The 25,470-nt window shown below is 40.5% G+C and overlaps 2 protein-coding genes across 5 annotated transcripts in view; both read right to left on the bottom strand.

Annotated features, from left to right (window-relative positions):
- The window catches only part of OTUD5 (OTU deubiquitinase 5), a 63,916-nt gene extending 50,890 nt beyond the window's left edge, over positions 1-13,026 (bottom strand). The window contains exons 1-2 of one of the 4 annotated variants that reach the window (XM_087956748.1): positions 11,818-13,026; positions 2,699-2,792 (exon numbers count right to left, since the gene is read on the bottom strand). In XM_087956748.1, coding sequence (XP_087812874.1) covers positions 2,699-2,792; positions 11,818-11,841 — 118 coding nt within the window. In that variant the 5' untranslated portion in view covers positions 11,842-13,026. The remainder of the gene's footprint in view (positions 1-2,698; positions 2,793-11,817) is intronic. The other 3 variants (XM_026676317.2, XM_087956747.1, XM_026676318.2) reach the window with 3 other exon arrangements.
- Positions 13,027-19,117: 6,091 nt separating this feature from the next.
- Positions 19,118-25,470, bottom strand: part of KCND1 (potassium voltage-gated channel subfamily D member 1) — a 55,743-nt gene continuing 49,390 nt past the window's right edge. Inside the window, exon 7 of the mRNA XM_026676410.2 lies at positions 19,118-19,334. Coding sequence (XP_026532195.1) covers positions 19,118-19,334 — 217 coding nt within the window. The remainder of the gene's footprint in view (positions 19,335-25,470) is intronic.

The following is a 25,470-nucleotide window of genomic DNA, read 5'->3' as shown; positions in this document are numbered from 1 at the left end:
TTACAAAATGGCCGCTCACCTCGTGGTGGAAGGCTTGAATCCAAGATGGCTGCTGACTACAGGAAAACAGGCTCCAAGATTGAAGAATCGCTCCTTAGGCTATACAGAGCCCCGAGCGAAGTCAGCAAGGGAAAAACACAGCAACCAGCTACACGATCAGTTGGCTTGAGCTCTTATCAGTTTGCCGTGTTTACGATCCCTCCAAACTGCAGGCATGGGGGAGGTCAACCCATCCTGGGCTCTCGATACAGCATGGAGGAGAAAGCCCTCATGTAACAATTACTTGAACTTTGAACCATGTTCAAAATTACGACAGCACCAAACAAGGAGACTTACAACTAACCCTCATAATTGTGGCTGTTGCCTTTCTCCACCGTCATATAATCACTATTTGCGACCTTCACTTCCACCTTCTGATAAGCAAAGTTCATGGGGAAGCCAGAAGATGGTCGCAAATAGTGATCGTGTGATGTGACACCTAATGACCCATTATGGGTTCACTTAATGATAACTACTGCAATTGCTGTCGTAAGTCAGTGCAGTCATGTGACTTTGCACTTTTATGACTGCATCACTCATTGACGAGTTGCCAGTCCCAATTACTGTCGTTAAGCAAAAACTACCTGTACTTTATTATAACTAAGCAAAAGTCCATGGAACTGAAATCAAGACATTCTTCTCAGTCTTATTTTTCCTTTTTCCCCCCTAAGCACTCTTCTTTCTTGTTTGCCTATCAAATTTACAACAATTCTTTGGAAAAGAATACCATCACACATACATGATTGTAGGACTACAACATTCCACAAATGAATTAATAAAACTCTGCCAACAGAAGCAGGGTTAGAGATGAGAAATCTTTTCCACCCAAAGTGCAGAATTTTTTCTGCAGGAAATATACTCAAAGCCACATATCATCAATGGTGCAAATGGAGTTATCTCATAATCATACTTTCTTCCTTCTGACCTCTATATCCCCTTTTCTCCCCAGCAAAACTTTTCTTCATTATTCAACATTTGGCCTTTAAAAAGTATCCATTCAGAACAACTGTGCTGCAGAAAAGGAAGTGTCATAGCATATGAAGGGGGGGGAGATTGGCTCTTCCTTACCCAGGTAACACCATGTCGTAGCCCCCCCCCAAAAAAATAAATAAATAAATCACAAGCACATTTGAAAAGCTGCAATCTTTTAAGGTGTCATAGCTATACAGAAGGTATAGCAAACTGGGGCTGAAAGAGGAAGTCCAACTGGGTACATCCAGGTTATAGATCAAATGTTCCCTATCTCAAAAGGACAAAGGTATATTGCAGATAAGGATGTAGAGGAAAGTCACAGAAGATGAAAGAACAGCCATTATATGAAATACAGACAGGAAACCATTTAGGGCTTTACAAAAAGGCAATGCATTATAAGAATTATAAAACTATAGAGTGACTGGAGCTGGAACAATATAAAGTTGAAGTTACAAGAGTAAAATTAACCAGGGTTTCTGCCTGCCAATGACAATGAACATGATTTTCACTATTCTGTCCAAGGAAAACTTGCATGATTGTGAACAAGTGAGAGTAGAATTTCTGAGTTAAGAATTGGAGCTAATCAAATAAAGAAGAATACTGATAGATTTTTTTAAAAAAATCAGTGAGAGGATCGCTAAGGAAGAAAACTAAGATGTTAAATTTTGTCTGAACTGCAAAATGGATGACAAATTGATGAATAAAATAAATAATGAGTTTTGGACATACATACATACAGAGTTTGAGATAATATCAAGACTGTACAGAATAAATATCAGATCAACCAAATTGGATGTATTAAAGCAATACAAATATCTAGATAATGGACCAATTGACATTTATTTGCTCCTTAAACATATAAATATGGCCAGAATTTTTCATCCCACCCCTTCAGGAGTGTGGGGAGGACGGAGTGCAAAAATTTTGTTTCTAGTTTGCAATCCCATAGGCTATCCACCAGTGAGTAGAACACCATAAAGCCTTAGCGTCTTTAAGCAACAACTCCGCTTTGCCAACATGCCTATTTCCTGATTTATAAGGCAGGAGGCATTCCCAATTGAAGAAGGTTCTCTGTTTTGGGGAAAAGAAAATAACTAGTGGTACAGAGATTTTCCATCACTGGTATATACATGGCAACAGTTTCTTCCACAAACATCAATCAGATAACCAACAACAGGTATTGAATGCCAAAAGTTTTAGCTAATAAAATAAAATAACAAAGTGTACGTAGATTGTTTTTCCTCAGCAAAAGTTAAAAGCTACTAACATTTCCCGCTCAGAGAAAATACTGGAAGTCTGAATTTGCCCAAGTATTTGACTCCATCCCAATGAGGAACCAATGAGGTTAAAAGTGTAACTGTGGCAGCAACAGGGCAGACAAAAAAATCAAGATGATCGCCTTACTTCCAATATGCCAGTAATTGGATTCCATTTTCAATAGGGTATTGGACATTTGGATTTTTTAAACTCAGCTGCAATACCAGTTATCAAATGTTAAATGTTAACGATCTAATCTACAATACTGAAATTTAACACTGGATCTGAAATACTATAACTAACACAGTGTAAATATTTGACCTGAGGCTATATGTGACTTTAAAAACTGAGGGAAGAGATTCATTTCAGCTTGAGTGCTGCCTGCTGTCCAACGTCTCTAAGGTAGATCCCATCAGCAGGCAGGACTTACCCACAGCCCGGAACAAGCAGGCCCCATCTTCCTTCATCTGTTTTATGATGAACCCTTTCTTCTCTCTCAGCGCCTTCTCGAACCTGTGTTCCTGCTGGTGACATGAGGGGCAGATGTCAGCAAGTTAGACAGCATCCCCATCCCACAAATGAGGGAGGGCAACATAACCAACTTTATCTCCTGTTTTACCCATGATTACTTATAAAAAGGGAGACCAGGTGGAAAAGCCACATTGGAGAAAAAAGATTATCCACATGCAATAAGTTACTCTGCTGCTCACTAGAGGCTGTGGAAACACCAAGCAGCGATCATTACAACCCTGTGTTAATTATCATTACTACCTTGGCCCCAGTTAATTCCAAATTGTGCTGTAACCAAGAATAGAATTATATAGGATTGGCACTAATAGAAACATGCACAATTTTATTTATATATCTGTTTTATAGTTTGCCTTTTTACTTATAAGAATGTAAATCAGCTAACGAATACTTAAAATTGAAACAGCACAAAACATAAATTAGCGGTAACATTTGTACCGCATCCAATTAATTAAAAACCTGATGGGAAACTCCTAAGGAAGTGCTCCTTTTTCTGACAGCAACAGAGGAAAAGGCTCTTTTCCTATGCGTGCCGGAAAGATGGGCTGTTGACAGCATGGGATTCTTCCTACAAACCTTGACAGATTGTCAGGTTTGCAACAGTGGAAGTAATCCCTTTATTGATCCTAAGCCATTTAAGCCATTCTTAGATTGAACCCAGTAAGCACAATTCCCATATTCAAAAGTCAAATTAAACTCCTTCACCTTCCATGCTTGTTGTACAGAGAAGGCGAGAGGTAATGACGCAGGAAGAGAACAGCTCAGGGACTCATACAGGACAAGGCATCCTTCCAGAGGCTTCATGATTACAAGCTCATTTTGGTACAACACCCATATTTTTTGCAAATACCCAGCGCTTTAAGAATAGCACTTAAGTCATGCCTGGTTGTACAATTCTGTTTTCTGCATTATCCTACCCATATATCCAACTCTGCAACCTATAGGAGGATTAGCAATTTGCTTTTTTTCAAAAGAAAAAAAAAAGAAATAAAAGCACCCTCTTCACATTCTGATTAAATAATCCTTTCTTCTCTCCTAAATAAACATATTTAGTCACTTTCAAAGTAAATTTAACAATTTCATATGATATCATTGCTTCAAGCATACCAGTAGGTTACAATTAGTGTGAGTTTGAATAGCACAATACTTGATTTACTGCAAATTATGAAGTGATAGGAACTTGTTTTTAATGCACCTGCAGAATATAGGAGATAGCAAATGTACTTTGCATGTATCCTCCTTTACAGTGTTTCATTAATATGTAAACATTTATGTTTCATCCTAGAGCCAATTACCCTATTTTTCATAGAAATATCACTTTGAATATTGTAAAATTTGAATAATGCAACCATTTTTGTGAGATTCATTTATTGCGCTAATTGAGATATATCTGTATTAAATAGGTACATTACTTTGTTCAAGAAATGCTCACTTAATGACCAACAACATACTGTCTTCCAGTAACCAGTAAAGTTGATACCAACATGATGGCACACAAGTAATTCAAAAAAGTTACATTAATGGTAATTCAAAAGAATGCTATGCCAAATTTATTGAGCCTTTTGTCTTTGGCTCAAATAGTTTCACTGCCATCTACTGGCAACAGAAAAAGATAGGTTTTCAAGATTTTCTTATTCCCTTTGTTAGCAATTCTATCTTTTCACTATTCCCTATCAGCCCCAGTAATATTGAATTTGAACAGATTAGGGAAAGAGGATATTTGCAGAGTCAGGTCACTAGGTTAGGGACATAAGGAAGATTAGGTGATAGTTCCTCTGAAAACCTCAACTGGTGTTTCTTTTCCCTTTAATTCTGACTTTACTCTATAATCTTGTAAACATTCAATCATGCAACAATTTTCTGAAAACCACAAATGCAATTCTCAGTCCAACAGAATGTTTTTTGCTACAAGATTACAAAAAGAGCATAAAGCAAACCACTAATTAATGAATCCTGTATTAAAAAGGAGCACTGATGCTTCAAAACAACATCTTGATGGTTTCTTAAAAGCTTCATACCTGAAGCTAGATTGAAAACAAAAAATTTCAAATTCATAGTTGTTTTATTACTAGAAGTTTAGGCTTGCTCCAACTGTTTTCCTTGGAGACAAAGACCAACAATGAACAAATAGGAATATACCCCCAGACAGGAAAACAACTACTGTGGATGCTTCAAGTGCTATGTTTTGATGTAAAACTTCCTTCTTTGGCTACTTTTCAAACTGGCATGCTCACCATCAATTAATACTTAGCAAAGAGAATACAGATCTGGCTTCTCCAACTAGTGTTTTCCAGATGTTTGTGATTTTATGGCTCTCCTGCCAATTTAGCAGTCTTTATCACTGAAGGGAAAAAATGGAAAAAGAGGGGAAATGGGGGGGGGGGAACCAATAAGTTTTTATTATCCTGTGAAAATTCCTTAGGCTTATATGCATGAAGATCTCTAATGAATTCTACTGCAGGTAGCCATCCACTTACCACAGTTCATTCAGTGACTGTTCAAAGTTAAGCTGGCACTGACTTATGACCACTTTCACTCTTATGACCATTGCAGCACCCTATGGTCATGTGATTTGCATTCGGAGGTTTGACGACTGGTTCATATTTACGACCGTTGTAGTGTCCCGGGGTCATGTCCTTTTGGGACCTTCTGTCAAGCAAAGTCAATGGGGTAGCCAGATTCACTTAACAACAGTATTACCAATTTAACAACTGAAGTGATTCCCTGAACAAATGTTGTAAGAAAAGTAGTCAAATGGGGCAAAACTCACTTAACGAATTTTTCACTTAGCAACATAAATTTTGGGCTCAATTTTTGTGGTCGTAACTTGAGGACCACCTGTATTACCAGGTAACAACACAATGTGACTATTTAGACTTAATAGGCTTTAAAAGAACTTATACTTTTCACTGGATAAGGCAGGAACACTATGACACTTAGGTTGATTAGTTCATTAGAAACTTTTCTAGGCAATCTGGCACATTAAAATGCAGAGAAGATGAATATAATAAGAAAATGCAGTGTAATTATTGTAAGAAATGGGTACGTGCTGCAGCTTGAGTATATCACGTATTGGTATATGATGACTCTAATTCCCAGACTTCTCAGCAATAGGTAGAAGAGCTAGGGAGTTAGAAGGATGACCCAGGCTATAGAAACTTCAAGAAACATCAACAACACATCCAGACTTGCTACTCCACAAAATTTACCCTTCTGCTGACTTACTATTCCCTACAGATCAGTAGAAAAGACTGGAATATTCTGTTTCTCACATAACAACTTGCTATATTTCTGCGCTAAGCACACACAAAAAAATTCCATTATCCTTCACCTTGCTGTCCACTTAACTTGCAGGAAATTCCTTTTTATATACAACTAGCAGATAATGCCAAAATATATAAGGTTATATACCTCCTCTTTGGGATATGTAAAAAAAGGATAAATCTTTGGTGTTTTGAAGTGAACATGCAGCAAGAGAAAGAAGGCCTTATTTTATATAGTTCCTGACTTTGCAGTATTTCTTTATTTCAAGTTTCATCACACATGGTGCACTTCTATTCTCCATCCCAATTCAACATGAACTTATAGGATGAGGAAACAGTTATTCTCAACCTCTCAACTATGCAACGGTAACATTCTTGTTCATATTCTTTGTATTCAGTAAAAAAATCATACGGGTATCACTTCAATTGTTAAAAATCATTTATCATTTTTCCACCTTCATTGTCCTTCATCTACCAATTCACTTCCAAACTGAGGTTAAGAAATAAATGTATAAATATATTGAGATATGAAATTAGAGTGGGTAAGTACATGGATGGTAGCACAAAGGAAACCAGTTGAGATCAGGACTACAGCCAATCTGGTTACATAGATCTGGTTATATACAAGTGACCTTCAATCATTCATAAGAAATGAGTAATACCCCTATCACAATCATGCTGAAAAATCGCACAGACAGTATAATTTGTCTAACCGCTTTACAAAATATGAAAATGAACATCTTCCTTTCCTTATATCCTTAACTGGGAAGGGGCAAGGCACAGTTTTCATCTATTCCAAATCAGTGGTGGTATTCTACCAGTTCGGCCCGGTTCTGGCATATCGGTAGCGCCGAAGATCAGCAGAGACCGAAATGGTTTTCTCGGAGGAGCTGCTGTTGGGCCCTCCCACCTGCCTGGGCTCCAATACTGACCTTTATTCCCTGCTTTTGAAGCACAGTTGCTTTGCGCGCCACAGCAGATTACCGCGCGTCAGCTGCTGAAGCGACAGGGAGAGTGCAGAATTGCAGGAGGTTGAGTCGAAAAGCCTCTTGCCTGCGCAAAGTGCGTGTTTGGCGCATGTGCGCAAAGCGCACCCCCCAAGCCACGCCCACCAAACCGGTGATAAACTATTTTGAAAGGCACCATTGTTCCAAATTATATATCATAATCATGAGAAATCTTAGTAACATTACTGATATGAATGTTTCAATGGCATGTCACATGCCAAATGTTCTTAGAATAGGATGCAACTCTTGCTCAAGGCTTAATTTATCTGTAATTATGATGCACTATCACATAGCTTCACAGGTAGTCTGAGGCTTATGACCATTTGCTTAATGGCAGTTCAAATTAACAGCCTCTGAAAAAAATCATTTATGATCTAAATTCGAATTTACAACCCTCACCTTACCCCCACAGTCATATGATCGCAATCTGGGCACTTCACAATCAGCTCACATTTACAACTGGTTGTAATGAGCATGATTTGTAACAATTTTTTTGCCAGTTTTTAGCGAAGCACACTATTCATTCAGCTAGATTCACACTTATAATCACAGTGAAGTGACTTATGATTTTGGTAAATCAGATCTGATCATATGATCACAAGGATTTACAATCACAATGACTTACAATGGAAATTCCTGTCCCAACTGTGGTTTTATGTTGAGGATTACCTGTATCTAAATACTGTAGTTCAAACTCCTTTTCTGTGCAAATCTTAATGCACAAAAAACCATGCACATATGGAATCCAACTTCATTTAGTCGAGGAGCCCAGTGAACTACTTGTAGTAGCACATTTTGCAGTATGGATTTTGGGACCTAGAGACACCCACTTTGGTGCAGTGGTTAAACATCAGGGTAGATACCAGACCATTAGTTCTAGTCCTGCCATAGGCACAAAACCAGTTGGCCTGTCACTCTTTTTAGCCCTAGGAATGAGGCAATGGTAGACTATTTCTGAAATCTTTGCCAAGAAAACTGCAGAGGCTTTCCAGGTAGTCACCAGAATCAATACTGATTCCAAGACCCAGGTTGAAATAAAACAAAAAGTAAAAACTACATTCGCTTTACTCCATGTGGGCCCCTCTAACTGTATTCTTATGTAACTCGCACAATCCTTGACCAACTTATTAAGTGAAGTTACAATCCAAGAAATGTGGATGCTTAGGTAGATACAACAGTAGGACACTTCAGAGTAAATAACTGCCTCCTCAGATATAAGTATCTTGAGTCCCAATACCTAAAAAATACTCTTGACAGTCACAGATTGAAGATGACAGTGATAACACAGTTATAATCTATACATAAGTTTATTCTTTTTATATCTTCCCAAAAACTACCTGCTATACCTAGAACATTTCAGAGAGATTATGATGAGCTGCCTTGCATGGTCTGAAATAACTTTGTGTATTGTGTAGATCTTCTTTAATGATCTCTATAATAACTGTTGCTTTATTACCATAATTTCTGGTCTTACCTTAAAATAGGGTAACATTGTAGCTGGCTTACAACTTGGATCTCTTATCCCAAGGGAAGTTTCCAGACTGATTTTTTTTCCAAAACTGCAGTCTATTTATTAAATAATATAATTGCCAAATGTCAATGTTCTACCTCAGTGGAACAGGTATGATGTTACAACTTTCTAGGCCTCTGAAACCACCTCATACTCACAAGCATGCTATTTTTATCAAAAGAGGAAGAGCCAGTCAATGGAAGAAGCAAGACTAATATGAATTTTACCAAAATATATCCTCTCCCCTTTCTTTAGAAGAAAGGACAAACAGCCTGGTCTAACCCTAAAATACATTGCTCACATGCTCCTGACTGTATTACTCCTCATAATTATTGTTGACAGTCCAATCATGCGCACCTTAACAGAATATAGTACACCAATTAGGATCTGGCACATTAGTACCACACACTTACAAACAGGGTATCAAGCTAGCCTGTCCCAGAACTTAAGTGAATTGCACTGCTACTCAAAACCCTTTTAAGTGAATTAAGAACTTTTTGATTTGACGGTTTGTGATGAAAGACAAATTAACTTGCCCCAAACTTTTAGATACATCAGTATAAACATTTAATGGGCTTTTTCAGTTCACAAAGCTTGGTGATTTTCCAAAGCAACTTGCTTTGTCATCTAATTGTTGCATTTAATAGGTTTTCCCTCAAATGCTGGACTCAAATTCACAGTGCTACAGTTTAAAACAGCTGCTTTGCCTTCTTTTTCGATGGCAGAGGGAATCTGGCTTTTTAATGTATTTAAATTGCTACATCTGCCAGAACCTTAAGTTAAATTCCAAGTCAAGTGTTCTGTTTCAACTATTTGTCATCCAGATTTCGCATCAATTCTAAAAGAAGGCTAGGGTGGTAGTATAGAATATTCCAGCTACTTTTTTTGCCACGTTAACATCACGTATCTCTTTAGCTGAAATAACTTCAAATGGCTTAATTTTACTAAAAAGATGCCTATAATCCAATACAATATGAAATGATCCTACAGCAGATTTAAAGGCAAGGAAAGTACAGTATTTTTAAGCTAAAAACATGAATAATTTTGCTTTAGAGCTAGTCTGGTAGTGCCTAACTCAAATTAGCTTTCCACTGGTATGTTGGGATAAAGAGAACTCACTTGTATTTCACAATTTCGACAGTCTTCTAGTTTACCTCAAGCCAGGGATTTGAATCACAAATACCAGAACTTCTTCCGCATGTTCCATAAGACCTATCTTACAGCAACTGAGCTAAGAAGGCTCTCTGGTAATAAAGCGTGGTAAAACATACTGACATACTCTCAAGAAATGACATACTATAAAGAAAGTTAAAACTTAAGCATGCTGAAATGTTATGTAAGAAACACCTTAAGTGGAGAGTGAATGGGGAGATGCTGCCTAGGAAATGATCAGGTAAGAGAGAGCATAACGAGTAGAGAAATAGGCTCAAAAAGGACCCTCCCTAACCTCTTCTCAGACTGTAAAGGAGACAGCAGGAGATTTGTACTTTCAGACTTGCAAGATTCTGTTAATGTACCTCACAATAAAGCAGAATTAGCTCAACCGATCATGCGTCTGGTTTATCTGGGAAGTCTGGCATATGCTTAGCAATAGCACTATTGAGAACATCATGGGGGCAATTAATGGATCAAAAAGAAATCTGTTTATTCTTAAAATGGAAGGGTTTCAAAGCTTACTAACCATACATTACATTTTAAATTCAATTAAATATTTCCACTTTAAAAAGTTCACATTGCCCAGCCCTGAAGAACAGCTTATTTAAAAACAAATGTTCTGGGTTTCATAATTAGACATAAGTGAAAACCTAATCAATGTTATATAGCCATACATACTGTACAGGCATATAAATGCTGGAATCTAATTTCTGAATAGCTTGTTGGACCTGTAACCGCAACGGTTAGTATTTCTTCCATCAAACTTTTCCTCAGTCTCTCCAATTCACAATAGGCAAACTCTTTCTTGTATAGATATCTTCCACATTGTTAGGCAGTTGCCAAATACATAACTGTCATCACAGATTAATCAGTAATAATCAAGCATGGAGACCTATATTTGCAACTCTTCCAAAACTGCAGGAAAAAAAATCACAATTTTCACTGACTTCTACAGCTATACTTTCTCAACCTAAAACAAACCTGCCTTTTTTTCCTGATTACAATGGAACTCTTGTTCCCTTTTTGCCCACCACTAATGTTAAAATTTCATGCCCACCTTTTTTTTTTAACCCTCACCAGGTATAATCCATCTCTCGTACACATCACCAGATATGATATCCTAGTTGTGATTACATAAGAAATAAAAGTTAACCATCAATCAACTAGCTTAACCAATTTGTGTGTGGGGGGGGAGTGAAATGTTTTTTAAATGATATAAAAACAGGAACAAGAGACACAATATCATTATTGCTGCTATCAAAAACCAAACTGGAATCTGGGGAAGAAAGTTTTCTTTGATTTAAGGTTGTTTTATTCCCAAACAGGACATAGAACTCCAGTGGACAGCTTCCCCACTTCTTCACATGTTTGAACCCAAACATCAGTATCCCCATACATTAGTATAGCTTCATATTCCATGATTGCCAAAGTCATGGTCACTATCAGCTAAGCAGATTTAGCAGAAGAGGTTCACTTTCTCATCCACATCCTCAATTACTGTTCTTCCTTTCAGGATTATCGCATACTAACACCTTACTACAATACACCCCCTCCCCCAATCCCCTTTTGATCCAACTCCTTTCCTAAATAAAAATGGCAAAGACCTATATCCAGATAGGGAAAGGATTATTTCTTTGTGATGCAATCCAGACAATTCAGCAAATTATTTCAGACACACGAATTTGCACACCTCATTGCCACGGACAAGCAAACTAAAAATTAAAGATGGTGCAACTTTTTTTCAAGAGAAAAAAGAGGCATAGCATCCAGGTCATACACGTTAGGCGGCAGTTGCAGATGGTCAGGAAACCTGTGCATCAAGGGTTAAACTCATCGGGAATACCACAGGGGCATCAATTTGGTAGGCCAGCCACGTACTTTTTAGCCACATCTCGGTTGACCATGTCTAACCATTTATGGGGGGGAGCGCTAAGTCAACCATCCCTGTCTTCTAATCCAGACTTGAGCCGATGCCTTCCCTCGGCTCTCACACCAAAGGTGGCTTCCAGCCCGATGCCCTCCGTTCTTCCCTGCCCGTCCAGAGGCCTCCCTTCTCGATTTTCGGGCCCTTTCGCTAGAGGGGTACCTGCTCTACGGTGGCCGGGTCCATGCTCTCGATGCGGGCTGCCGCCGTCTCGTACTCATCTTCGCTGTTGTAACCGGCGCCGACGTCATCTTGCTCGGGACTGTTGCCTCCCCCTCCCCCAGGCCCCGCCGCCCCGCCGAGCCCAAGCCCGCCGCCGGGCCCCCCCTGCCGCCGCCGCTTGCTGTGGCCGGGCCCGGAGCAGCAGCCGCCGCCTACTCCGCCCCGCGCTTCGGCCGCTCCGGGGTCGAGTAGGCCGAGGCCGGGCCCGTCGCCCCCGGCTCCAACACCGGGATTGGGCGGCGGAGGGGACCCAGCGGGGGGCAGCCCCCAGCGCGGCGGTGGGGGAGGAGGCGAAGCTCGGGGACGGGCTCCGCCGCGCCCGGAATGCGGATCCCCGGGTCCGACGCCTCCTCCGACGCCGACGCCGCGCGGGTGGGAATCGGCGCCGGAGCAGCCCCGGGAATCAGGGCCGCCTACGCCGCCGGGCCCCCTGGGCCGCCGGGGCCTCCCCTCTCGAGCCGGGCTGGTCCCTATCTCCGTCTCCGGCAGCCGGGCAGGCCTTCTTCTTGGGCAGGATCGTCATGGCCAAAGCGCGGACGGGAGGGAAGGGGACAGGAAGGGGCAGGGAGGAGGAGGAGGAGCACCGAGGGACGAGACCCCTGGGCAGGAGCCTCGCGGAAGGACCCGCGTGTCGAGGCGGCGGCAGCAGCGGCGGCGGCGGCGGCCGGACGAAGACCGCCGCGCACCGGGGGCCGACCGCCGCCGGGTGGCCGGATGAGGAGGGCTAAGCCACGGGCAGGTTACCCGGATGAGGAGGGCTCGGGGAGGGGGTGAGGCTTGGCGGGGGACGGACGGAGGGAGGCAAGGGCGACGTCGGGGGCGAGGAGTCAGAAGGGAGAGGGAAGGTGGAGGGAAGTGCCCGGATGACAGGCTCAAGCACAACGTATGGCCGTCCCACGGCGCCTTGGCTCGGCTCAGCAGGGAGGCGGAAGGAAGCGAAGCATTCAAATCCCCAGGAGGCGCCCGAGAGGGAAGCGGCCGTCCCGAGCAGGCCAGTTTCGCTGAAAGGACCTTTTCCCGCTGGCACCTAAAGCTTCCGGGCCTCTCGCGGTCTCCTGACAGCGGCGTCTTCTATGGCCCATCTATGGGCCCGGCCTAGTGTCAACATCAACACAGCCGGCCTCTGACCCCGGCGAACTCCACTTCCGTTTCCACGCCCCTTAGCAACAGCTGAGGCGGTCTCTGGGCAGACCTTAGCAACCATCCCTTTCTTAATGGTTGAGCGGCACGTGATTTAAACACTCATGGACCGGTAGTGGCGGAAGTCCTTCCCTGAGTAGTCAGCGTTACTGTCAGTTAGCTTGTTACCCTGCCTTTTTAGTCCTCCTCCCTGCTCCACCGTTGACCGAGTGAAGGAGGCGGAAGCTTTTAAAGCACTCTTAGCTGCAGGCTTCGTTCCGATAGGGCTAAAGAATATAATTACCGTTCCTTAATTCGTCAACAAATGCAAATCTCATTTGTAATTGGCGGAAACGGGCAGAGTCTTTCTGATTGGCTGGGGGACTCTCCCGGGTGTAAAAATTGATAGGTTGAGGCAAAAGTTCTTGCGGCTTTTTTGGTGTCCCGAAATTCTTCGATCTGATTGGCTACTGCGCGCTTCCGACAGTCCCGAGTCCTAAACCGTCCAACTCGAGAAAGTGTGTTCCGGTGCTTTATATTCGTTTTCTTGAACTCGATGTTAATCCCAACAGTTGAAACTACAATTCCCAGAATACTTATTCAAAGGCCGTGCTTTCTGGGTATACCGAGAATCGCAGTCCCACTTTGTGCCGGCCGTGTCTCCGAAGCATGTGAACAAAAAAACCGTCGAGAGCGAACTAAACAGGTTGCTTTTCTTGTATAAGAGAGAGAGAAAATTAAATTAGTCGTCATTTTATATATGTACTTAGAAATAAGCTCCTCAACGGTTTTAGAGTTTGTTAAATGCAATACATAAAATACATTCCTAAGAGGTCTGTAAGGGGCGTGCATAAGTGCACCATCGTGCCTACCGTCCCTGTCCTATTGTCCCCATTTATTTGTACCTATTTCCTGTATTCTTACTCATGTTTATACTTATACCTATTATTTTGTAAGCGATTGACAAATCAAATAAATAAATATAATGGCAACAAATATGGCCAGAAACATGGTTTTAATACAAGCTTTCCTAAATTGAGGTGCACCTTCCTATGGGAGGTGCAGAGACAGTCCAGGGATGGTATGAAGAATCTTTTACCGTGTTTCTCCAACAATACGCCCTCCACCAATAGGAAGGCCCAGCATGTTTTTTTGGCATAAAATCAAATTAAGCCCCTCCCCCCAAATTTAGGCCTATTTTAAAACATGCAAAATAAGGGGGGAGGGCGGGGGGACTTGCCGTTAGGAGCGCCCCACGGGCAGCAATTCCTCGCCACCAGCCGCTCCTAATGGGCGATCATGGCGAAGCGCGGAAAGCTCCCTACTCCCACCAAACACCTTTGCTGCAGACCCAAGACCTTTGGCACCTGCCGCTGTTGCTTTCCCTTCTGCCCATTCCGCCGCCATTTGGAGCTGCCGCTTCCGTGTTTGGAGTGCCGCCGCCATTTGGAGCTCCAAACACGGCGGCAGCTCGAAACGCGGAAGCGGCAGCTCCAAACATGACGGCGGGCGATCTTTTTATTTTGGTCTGCATTAAGATAACTCTAAAGGGAAGTGTGATGGCAATTTTTTTAAAAAAATAGCCGTTTTAAAAGGGTTTTGTTAATACATATGGACAAGATTTCTATTGGACATTGCACACGACACTGAATTTAGAAGCATGGTTTCTGTTAGTAGTAGCAGCAGCTAAGAAACCATGAATACTGAGCTGCAAGTATCTGGATGACTTAAACTAGATGGCATTGAGAAGCAAGACGTTTCTGTATTTTGTATCTCTGTGCTGTAATCTAGCAGTGTAAATTCTCAATTTACAACCATTTCATTTAACAATGGTTTGGAATCACAATGGTTTGGAATCACAAAGAAGGGACCTATGATATCTCCTCAGAGTTATGACTGTTGCACCGCCCCGCAATCTTGTGATCACAATTTGGGCACCTGGCATTTACCACAGTTACAGCATCCTGCAGTCATGTGATGGCGTTTGTGACCTTTCCTCCCAGGTCCCAACAAGCAAAGTCGATGGGGTAAACTGGATTCCCTTAAATGACTGCATGATTTGCTTCACAACCACAGTGATTCACTTAAGAACTGCAATAGAAATGAGGTCCAGTCACATGGTAACTCGCTAAATAATTGAATCACTTAGTGATCGCACATTCTGGAAAAGTAGAACCAGAGACAACGTTTGAACCTCACTGTTACATCCAGATTATGCTATTTAAGTTGCTTGTGGAAGCAGAGGACAGAATATGTTAAAATAGCCCTGTTCAACGCTGTGTGATATTTGCACAGTGTTCCCCACCCTTTTCCTAATTACTGATTTTCAGTATTGGTGTCTCCAAAATACATTGGAGTACCTCAAAATTCCTTAGTAGCAATACAGAGCTCTAGTTTAAGAAGGCCAATTCTAAATATTTATTTCAGGTTTTTATATACTTAAATGTTAATCACAGTAAAAGATTTCTTGATTCAAATTACCCTATGAATAAATAAACTCTCCTTATTTTAAGGATGAGGCTTTTAAAAAATCAAGCGTAGTGATATGTAGTCAAATTCCATATCCATTCATATGGATTCACAAATCTTACACATGTCTAGGTATCAGTGTAATTTCAAAATTTCAAAAAAAAAACTTTATATCAGCCCCATTTAGACTTGCCTTTCCATGCCAACAATGTATGCTTTAAAAACATTTTTTATTGAAAAAGATAATCTGATTGAAGCTTTTCTTTTTTCTAGATTTTAATTACAAAATGTTTTATAGAATAATAATTTGAATAACTTTCCAAATGATATTTATAATAATGGAAGTGGCTAGTATACAACCTCATCCTCAAATTCTCTGAAACCCTACATGGAATAAAAAGAGTACAAAGCTGCTTTGAAGCTCTCATCCAATGTTGTTTATTGGCACAAAACTACAACAGTGTCCATCTTCTCTCTTCAACATCTTTTCTCCCAGTATACTTCAGTAATGATGCCTCCTGACCCTCCATTAACCCCATCCCATATGCTTGACATATTTCTCCCTCAAAATACACACAACCTCCCCCCAGTTCCAGATCAGTTTTGTTTCTCCTATTTGTACCCAAATAAGAACCTGAGTTGATGTGAAACTACAATTATACACATCACAAGCCCACACAGCATGAGAACAAAGGGAATTCTTTTCTAGTCCAATTTTTTTTCTCATTCCTACAGGGCTAAGCAAGAACTTTATCATATTGAGGGCTGTCCAGAATATTCATATATTCAGCAAAATGGACAAGTAACATTGTCCCAGACACTCAGAAAATGAAAGGATTTGTTTGCATATCAGAAACAAAAGTCAAACGTCTTGCATATGGTGAATAAACAAGTTAGAAAAAGTTCCTTCTAGGTTTTTTGGTGACATGTTTTTTTACTCCTAGAGAGGACCATTCAGGCATGTACCTTTACCATAACATTCTTGAAGCAGTACATTATCTAATCCAGAAAAGGCTTTGCAAGTGGATTCTGGTGCATTGTTGTTAGATGTGTAAGAATTCTCATATTTATGGCCTTCATTTGAGACAGATCACAGACGGTAATCTGGAGATCGGAGAAGGGAACTATGTGGAAGAAAATGCAAATTTCCCTTTGCATATATTCTAAAACTTGGGAATATTGCTATCAGTTTCATGAGGATAGAGAACTCTTGTTCAATTTAACTCTGAAGCAGTTAGACACTGGGTAAAATATTCTACATTTAGGGTGGTTATAAGTGAGATTTTCATTGTGCAGTTGGGCTGCTTTATTCCCAGAATGCCTGATAGCACCATTAATTGGGGGGAGTGCGGGGTGGAACAAAGAGATTTCAGGAAAACAAACAAATTATATTCTGTTCCTGACCTGTCTGTGTGGTCTTTTTCAAGCGTTTGTACTTAAAACTATAGTTGAATTTCCAGTTCTCTTGAGAGATTAAAAAAGAATAAAAGACATATTCTTTTCTTTTGATATCATCCAGTTCCCAGTTTGTTAAAAGTAGATTTTGTGATCAGCATTACTGTGCTCAGAAAAAAAATGACAGCATTTCTTTAACTATCCAACACATAGAGATATTGCTTTACTTGTGGGTGGGAAACTCTGGTGTATAAATGAACAGCAACCCTGAGAAACAAATGGAGAGGGAGAAAGGCCAGAGTATGCATTATGTGGGTCTGTCTGAGGATACTAACTTTCAGCACCCCGTGGGTCCCATTTGTCAACTACCTGCCACGGTACAAGTTGAATTTAGGAATTTGGCCTGAATGTATTTCATTCCATTCATATTCACTAATATACTGCTGTTTTGCAGGCCTCAGTAGAGCAATTTTTTGTAATTTGATACCACTGATTCCCGTAATTCTTTAGCATGGCCAAATTTCATGCTGGCTGAGGAATTGTGGGAATTGTGCCCAGTATATTTGGAGGACAGCAATTTGTGGAAGGCTGTATGACATTCCCTAAGTTGTGTCTTAATTGACTGGTGATTTTCAGCTGTCTCATAGTAGGTTATTGTTATTCCAGATACATATCCAGGAGAGAGAATCCAACATAATTAGCAAAACAAAAACAGAAAACAAAAAACAGTCAAGATGGACACAGTCAGAACAAAGAAGCCATTCCTGTTTGAGAGAAAATCCTTTTCAAGACATGAGAGCTGGCCAACTTGATGCATGCTATGGGCCTTGTGGCTGGTTTGATACCTAGAACGGTATCCATTATCCCACCAAAGTGCTTTTGTTTTTTCTTTGCCTTCTACTGTCTTTAATTCCTTCCCCAGTGCTTGGTTAATATCAAGATCCAGTCTTTCTCTCCCTGCTAATTCAATCCAAAAAATATCTGTAGGAGAAGGGTGGCCACAAGGACCAGTGTATCCTGCTCTGCAGAGTTGGTTCAGTTCTTCACAGCATATCTTCCATCAGGGTGGTGAGATGAGAAGGGAACCCAGCTATACATGCATGTGACAGTTTGCAGCTGTGAACTTGGGATCTCCCTCTTGGAGGTATAATACACATGCACAGTCTTTATGCTACACAATGTGGGGAAGTGCAGGCTTCTCTTTGTGTGTGTGTGTGTCTGTATGGTTGGGATCATAATACATGAGATTCCCATGAGGTGTAGCATTTTGGTGCAATAGGCTTTTTTTTTCTTTTAAAGTGCAGTTTCCAAGAGACTGAACAGGTTTTGGGAGAGAGGAGAGAATAAGAGAAAAGAGAAAAAGTGGCAGCTGGGGTTTTGGGGAAGTTTTCAGGTTCCATCCACCCCAGTGATGTCATGGCTTAGCCAGGAGATAGAAAAATTGTTGGAAGCTTTATTGATTCTGTGTCTTTTTTCCCCCTTTTCATTTCCCTCCTTAAATCTTGCAAGCATCCATGGGTCATTACTCTAATCACTTCACAGCACTTTCTTGACTATGCTGGGGACAGCATTAATTAAAGAGGTTTTCTCTCTCTCTTAAGAGACCTAGACCATGAGGACTAGGTTTTCTGACCTTTTTGGCTGTACATTCAGCCTGCAACTCATCTGTCAGCCCTGGCCACACTGCTGTAGGTAACCTACAAGTTCACCATTAGATTCTTCCTTTCTAAAGCCACGAGTGCCAAAGTCCTTGATTCCTTTCCTGCTCTAGAATCTAAAGCCTTCTTCAGTTCTACAGTTGAGAGAACAAAAAGCTCATTGTTCACAACTTCAGAGACAAGAGGTTTGGTATTGTGAAAACTATCTAAAGGGTAAAAAACCCATCCCCCATAGCTGGGATATGTTCCTGAGTACCCCAGAGATCCATCTACTGTGACCCAGTTTTCCCTGCATTGCTCTACTCTTCTGAAGTTGCATAGCATCTGGGATCCACTTCATCTCCTCTATGGCTTTGACTAGTGGGATATGGGAGTTGGGCAGGCATCTCTTATGTAAGAACTCCCTGTGTTGGTGGGTATCAATGTCACCCCTAAAAAGAAAGCTGATTCCTTCTGATCTTCTCCAGGTTGCAGCAACAGGATGGGGTGGAACACTGATGTGGAAGAGCCCATCCCCACATCCTAAGTAAGACTCTGTTGACCAACAGGGACTCCAGAAAGAGAAAGGACCACCAACCCGACCCCACCCCAGCCTCCTCTTACAAGGAGGAGATCTTGACAGTCTCGTGAAGAAGGTATGGAGGGGAAAGGCTGGAATTGCGTACTGGTCCACCCGGGCCTCTAGGTGACGGAGGGTGACTGTCATCTGGTGTGTTGGCAGGAGGAGTGGGGATGCAGATAATGGCTGCTGTGAAGTCAGTTGTGTCACAGTTCAGCTTCAAGTTGTCATTGGTTTTGGCATTCAGGTTGGAACGACTAGAGAAGCAGAAAACGAAGGAAGGAAGAGAGAAAAAAATTATGAATGAAGAGGTCATCCCAGCCTCAAAGTATGAGATTCTTTAATAATAGACCTTGGGTGGAGAATCAAAAACTTTCCAGATATTGCTGAGCAATAACTCCCTGTTCCCATGGCAAATACTGAAGAATGCAAATAAACAGCCATATCGGGAGGCTCAGCGATGGGCTGAACCACAAAAATTCCTAACAAATATTAAAACTAAACAAAAGGAGCCTGTTGTAAAAATGCAGTCACTTCAGACAATATATTTCTGAGGTGGCTGAATGAACTTCAGCCTTCCTTACAGAGGTTACAGGTTACAAAGGTCTATGGCAGAGAACTGATTCTCCCAAAGAGCCGATTCCCAACATTTTAATTATTTTGAAATATGTCCATCTTCCATCATTTGTTCCCTGTCCAAACCTTAGGACAGTTTCCTCAGCTGTTTATAACCCATCAGCAAATAATTAACAGTTCCATTTAGTCAGGAGTGGGATTCAATTTTTTTAACAACCGGTTATGTGGGCGTGGCTTAGTTGGTGGGCGTGGCTTGGTGGTCATGTGACTGGGTGGACATGGCTTGGTGGTCATGTTATTGGCTGGGTGTGGCCAACTCAATATCACTCACATTGAGCCACCATCTCTTCACCTGGCCTCTCATGACTGTGCGGATGCTGCAACAGTTGTGTGAAAAACATTCATAAGTCACTTTTTTCAGTGCCATTGTAACTTTGAATGGTCACTCCACACAAACAAAATACTAGCAAAGGAGGGGAAAAAAACCAGAGAAGTTCCAGAGACAGGAAGTCTACTCCTGCCAAAAATGTAATAAGGGTTAATGGAGAGGCAGTATCTGTAAGCAACACCAGAATGTTTCCTTCCTGCCTTCCTTACAGGATTAGGCCAGTAATTTCTCCTAACAAGCAGTTCTTCAAATGCTTAGAATGTTAACAACCGGTTCTAGCAAATAGGTGCGAACTGGTAGAATCCCACCCCTGCATTTTGTGAATATTTAGTTATAAGTATCCATTATATTTGAGATATATAGTCCAAAAGCTAGGCTGCTTTATCTTCAGTTTGCTTGTATTCCTTCAGTCTCCTCGGTGGTCGCTTTTTTAAAAACACATTTTATTGAAATCCAAAAAGAAAAACCATAACAATAAAACAATAACAGGCAAAAATTAAAAATTAATATGTGGTATATTTCAAATGATACTAAACCACATAGCTTGATTTACAGGATGATCCCTGCAAAGACTTTAATCATATTGAGAAAGGAGGAATGTGGGAGGGAAGGAGGGGAATACTCATGCTGAGATAAATGAGTCTTAAATTATATTAGCAACTGGATTCACAATGGCTGCTAAACCATAAACAAAAAAATAACTTAGTAGCTGAAATGGCAATATTTACAGCTGCAACATTTGTTAACAACACTGTTGGACCAGTAGCATTTTCAGGTTTTGAGACAGTTGAGATTGTAGAACAACTTGTTAAATCCTATACAACTAAAAACATGCAATTCATTCCTATAGTAGTTATTGATAAATCAATTTTATATGAAGATGATAAGAAATGAAAGGAATAACAATTAGAGATTTATATTTTGCCTAGATGATGAAGAGTTTCTTAACATCTATAGCAAGAGTGCCAATGGATCTTAAACGAAGACTTACACAACAATTTTTTTTTACTATGTTTGTATAGAAAAGACTAAGATGTAATAAGGATAATGCTTTTAAAAAAATGCATGGTTTGACAAAGTCCTTTATTTACTATGTTGGGAGAAAGTAGTGGATTATACAAATATGACTTTTGGACAAAAGTTAAAATTTTCAGAGGATTTCTTGAATTACATATCTACAACATGGAATGTGACAAGTGGACAATGTAAATGGCTCTTCTTGAGGGTCAAACAATACTGATATTGCATTTTGGAAAGATAAATGGCCCTTTCACTGGATTGAAGACCTGATTATACTTGCCACCTTGGAGCAGATTGCCTATAGACATAGATTTTGTATGGATAAGTATAACGAGATATGGAACTCATTTTTATAAAATGCAATAGGTAAAAAATAATGGTTATACAAATGTATACATAGAAATAAAGTATACATACACTTGAATAATATTTACATTAGATAAGTTTCAGTGTTGTATATTGTAACTGATAATGTTATACTGTACTTTCTTTTTTGTGATATTTTAAAACTTTTTAAAGCACTTTTCATGTATTCTTTCCTTTGAGAAGGTATCAATCGTAATTATCTTTGTGCTTTATTCCTTTTCTTTTTTGTTACTTTTAAAAAGCAAATAAATAAATAAAACAAGTCACACTTGGCTTAGCCCAGTGCATGCATTCAGCCTCTGTGAAGATAATTTCTTTTACTAAATGAAAGTTTTTTCAATCATTTGAATGATTGAGAATTATAGCCCAGTTCCACTCCAAACAAGGAAGAGACCAAATATGTAACAGAATACAAGAGTGAAGTGAGGGAATTGGAACTGTACACATTCTTATCCAATGATTCCTGCATTTGGTTGGTAAATATGTAGCACCCAATCTTTCATCTGGCCTGTCCCACTTGTGCTGGCAGAGGAGGCATGCTGTGGGTCCCATCAGCCCAATTATTTCAGCTGGCGGGGTCCAGGAGGAGGGCCTTCTCTGCTGTTGCTCCTGCCCTCTGGAATACCTCCCCCCCAATATGAGTTTGGCCCCAACCCTCCTATCCTTTTATAAGGGCCTAAAGACCTGTCTCTGCCAGTTGGCTTGGGGGTCCCAATGGGGGAGCAGCACAGTAGAAATGGTTGATCGAAAAACAACGGATCCTACCTCCTCCCAGTCTGTCCCCACCCACCCCATGTGTCCTTAAGATTTTAATTTATTTTAATTTATTTAGGCTTTAATTTATGTTTTAATGTAGATAGATTTTTTTTTACTATAAGCCACTTACCATCTTGTGGTAACGTGCAGCCAATAAACTTTATAAATAAATAAATAAATCTGAATCAAATGCTTATATCTTATGAACATCCTAATAGATTTTTTATATTTTGATGCGACTATTGTAGTCAGTCAATCATTTGAAAGGAAGACTCTATTTGATCATCTTCACGAGACCAAAAGAAGCATAAGTGATTTAATATATGTGTGCCGACAGGGAGAGGGACAGAGGAAGAAAAGAGAGAAGGAAGGAAGTCATTCCAGGGAAACTAAAGAGATGAATGGCTCTGAGGTAAATCTTTCACACTTATTGTGTGCCATTCAAGTTTCAGGCGTTTTAATGAAGTGAAAACTTGCCTCTGAAGGCTTCCTGTCTGCACTGCTTTTTTTTCACCCGTGGTGCTTACAAAGGAAAATTATTCTTAATCATGCATGAGCATTTTAAAAGCTCAGCCAAGGCTGAGGAGGAGGTGCGTCTTTTAGCAGGTATAGAATGTGATTCTTTTCTCATTATGTAACCCAGTTTCAGAAATGTCCAGTAAGGGATTAAATACTTTTTTCCCCTTCATTTTGTAATTTTTTCTTTATACAATTTTGTATTTATCTTTTTCACTTTGTAAAAATGTATTTACTATATATATATATTTTAAAAATACAGAAATATACAGTAAGGGGGGAAAATGTTACGTCAAAGGATAAAAAGGAAGCTCACCATTGATGAGGTCCAGGCAACAAGCTAAACAATTAGAGTTTACAAACAACACTGGCTGCATTCATACAACATACTAAAACTGCCATATAATAAACTAACCACATTGTAGCTTACTGTGTGTGTGATCTAAATGGCTGGGTTCACACAATTGGCTAAGTTGTAGGCCATGGTTTGCGAGACACAATTAGCTGAGTTCACATCAGGCAAAAGTGCTTTGGAGTGCAATCCTCATCTCTATCACGACCCATACTGATGGCCAAGTGCTGTGGTTATAATATTTCAGACCCTGGCTTTGTATGTTTTTATGTTTAGGAAAGTTATGGAGCCATTTGTGTACTTGAAACCTTTCAAAGTCTTAAGCACTCGTTTCACTTCTTAAAGCCCCTGAACCCCATGGAGCATTTCCTTATCTACTTTTGGAATACAGCCTTGCTGAGGTAAGTTGAGTGTGGCTTTCAAACAAAGAAAGCCACATTACCTCTGAGTTAGCCTAATGTGTACATGCCAAGTTAGGGCGATGATTAGTAGGCCTCCTTTCTAACTCTAAGCTAATGACTTTGGTGACTCTTGATTCGGTACTATTCCTCTGGTGTTGCCATTCTTCTACCAGGAGGTGGCAGAAGATCCATGATTTCAAAAAATAAGCCAAGTGTTAGGCTGCAGGTCTCCAACATTTTTGAACTCAGTTCCTAAGTACTAGCCTTAATTTCAGCAAGACTCATGTTTCGTACTCATGTCTATTCATGTGAGCTGTTTGCAGCCTGAGAAAATCCCGACATTTCAAGGTCGCTTGATGGGACCCTTTTGTGCGGCGCAGACTGTTTCCCAAAACAATACGATTGAACGGTATTGGTGGACAATGGACACAGGACAGCCTGGGGAGGAAAAGGGGGAATTTAACTATGCTACCTTTTGCGCCAAAACCTCAGAACTGCCTTTGCTTCTTTTGTACCTATACGGATCTCTTGGTAAAATAATGTTTCCTTTGCTGCATACGACAATGGGATGGTTGACTCTTGGCTCTTGGTTCAGTACTATTCCTCTGGTGTTGCTATCCTTCTGCCAGGAGGTGGCAGAAGATCCATTATTTTAAAAAAAAACTGTAAGAAACATGAGTCTTGCTGAAATTAAGGAATTGAATTTAACAATTTTGGAAACCTGCAGCCTAACATTTGGCTTATCATTCATATATTAAATTCAGCTCCCCCAACTTTCTTGAGTTGCTGACTGGACCTCTTGCTGATCTGTCCTTTGGGTACCATTACTTCCATATTCCAGACCCCCAAAAGGTTTCCTTGGTCTCCTGTGTCCTCCGGTTTTTCCACTTATTTGTCCGTTTTTCCTTCAGCCCTTAGACTACTGGTATCCCTGCACCCAGCCAGCTTCCATTTTACAGCTGGGTGTGCATTCTTCTGCCTTACTTTGCTCACCTCAGTATATGAAAAGTTGGCTTCTTCCATTTCCTATGCAGTAGTTCAATTATATTACGGCGAACATTGTAAAAAACATTGTAAACATTGTGTGTTATAAACTATTGGAAAATGCTCCATAAAATATTTACATATATTTACATACACACACACACACACACACACACACACATATATACATACACACACACACACACACACACACAATGGCTAATTCATTCCCCTGAATGTCCAGTTGCATCAGAGCAGCTGGTTCAATTACTGCAAGAGGGAGGTGGGGTGTGGGGAGAGATCACATTTATAGCAGTCAATCTGCAGATAACTTAACTCATCCTTTTGACTGACAAGCTCTTCATTCTGTTGGAAGATTCAACAGAAATAGCACAAATGGAGTCTAGAGCAGTAATCAAAAGCCATCTAGTTCTGACACAAAACACCCCTGACTGAATGCTTCTCCCCAGTGAATGCTTCTTCTGGTTCTTCCAGATGCTGATGCTATGCCTGCTTTCTTGCAGTAGATTCTTTTTTTCTTGCTGAACGGGTGCCAATAAGCAGTCAGCCATTCTCCCTATCATTTCCTTCAGATAATGGACATGGCTTTTATGCTTCTTCCCTAAAACTTCTTTTCTCTGTGCTTGCACAGCCTCTTTCAGCCTTTCCTCAAACTTCTTTCCATTCAAACCCATCTATCAGTTCAGTTTCCCCCAGAATCATTCTTGGAAAGGGGATGTTTATTAAAAGTATGTCCATTGAATATTTGGTAACTTCTTTAGGCAAACATTTTTTTTCTTTTGGCGATGTAATCAACTACCATCCTACCCCCTCACCTGTTAATGCAACTCAATCTTAAATCTGCACTAAGTCTTAGATTCTCAGCAGGAATGAATCTTCCCAGGAAAATGAAAACAGTGATGTGGAGAGATGGAAAGCCTCTCTCCAACCCTTTTGTTCTCATCTTTCATCAGTTATAGACAGATCACCACTCTAATGTAGCTTTCCAGAAAAACTGCTGTATCTGTTATATC

This window comes from Notechis scutatus, chromosome 2 (assembly GCF_049901735.1).
Source record: "Notechis scutatus isolate UNSWTSFEM ecotype Mainland chromosome 2, rNotScu1.2, whole genome shotgun sequence".
In the NCBI taxonomy this organism is placed as follows: Eukaryota; Metazoa; Chordata; class Lepidosauria; order Squamata; family Elapidae; genus Notechis; species Notechis scutatus.
This window is presented reverse-complemented; position numbering and strand designations above follow the sequence as displayed.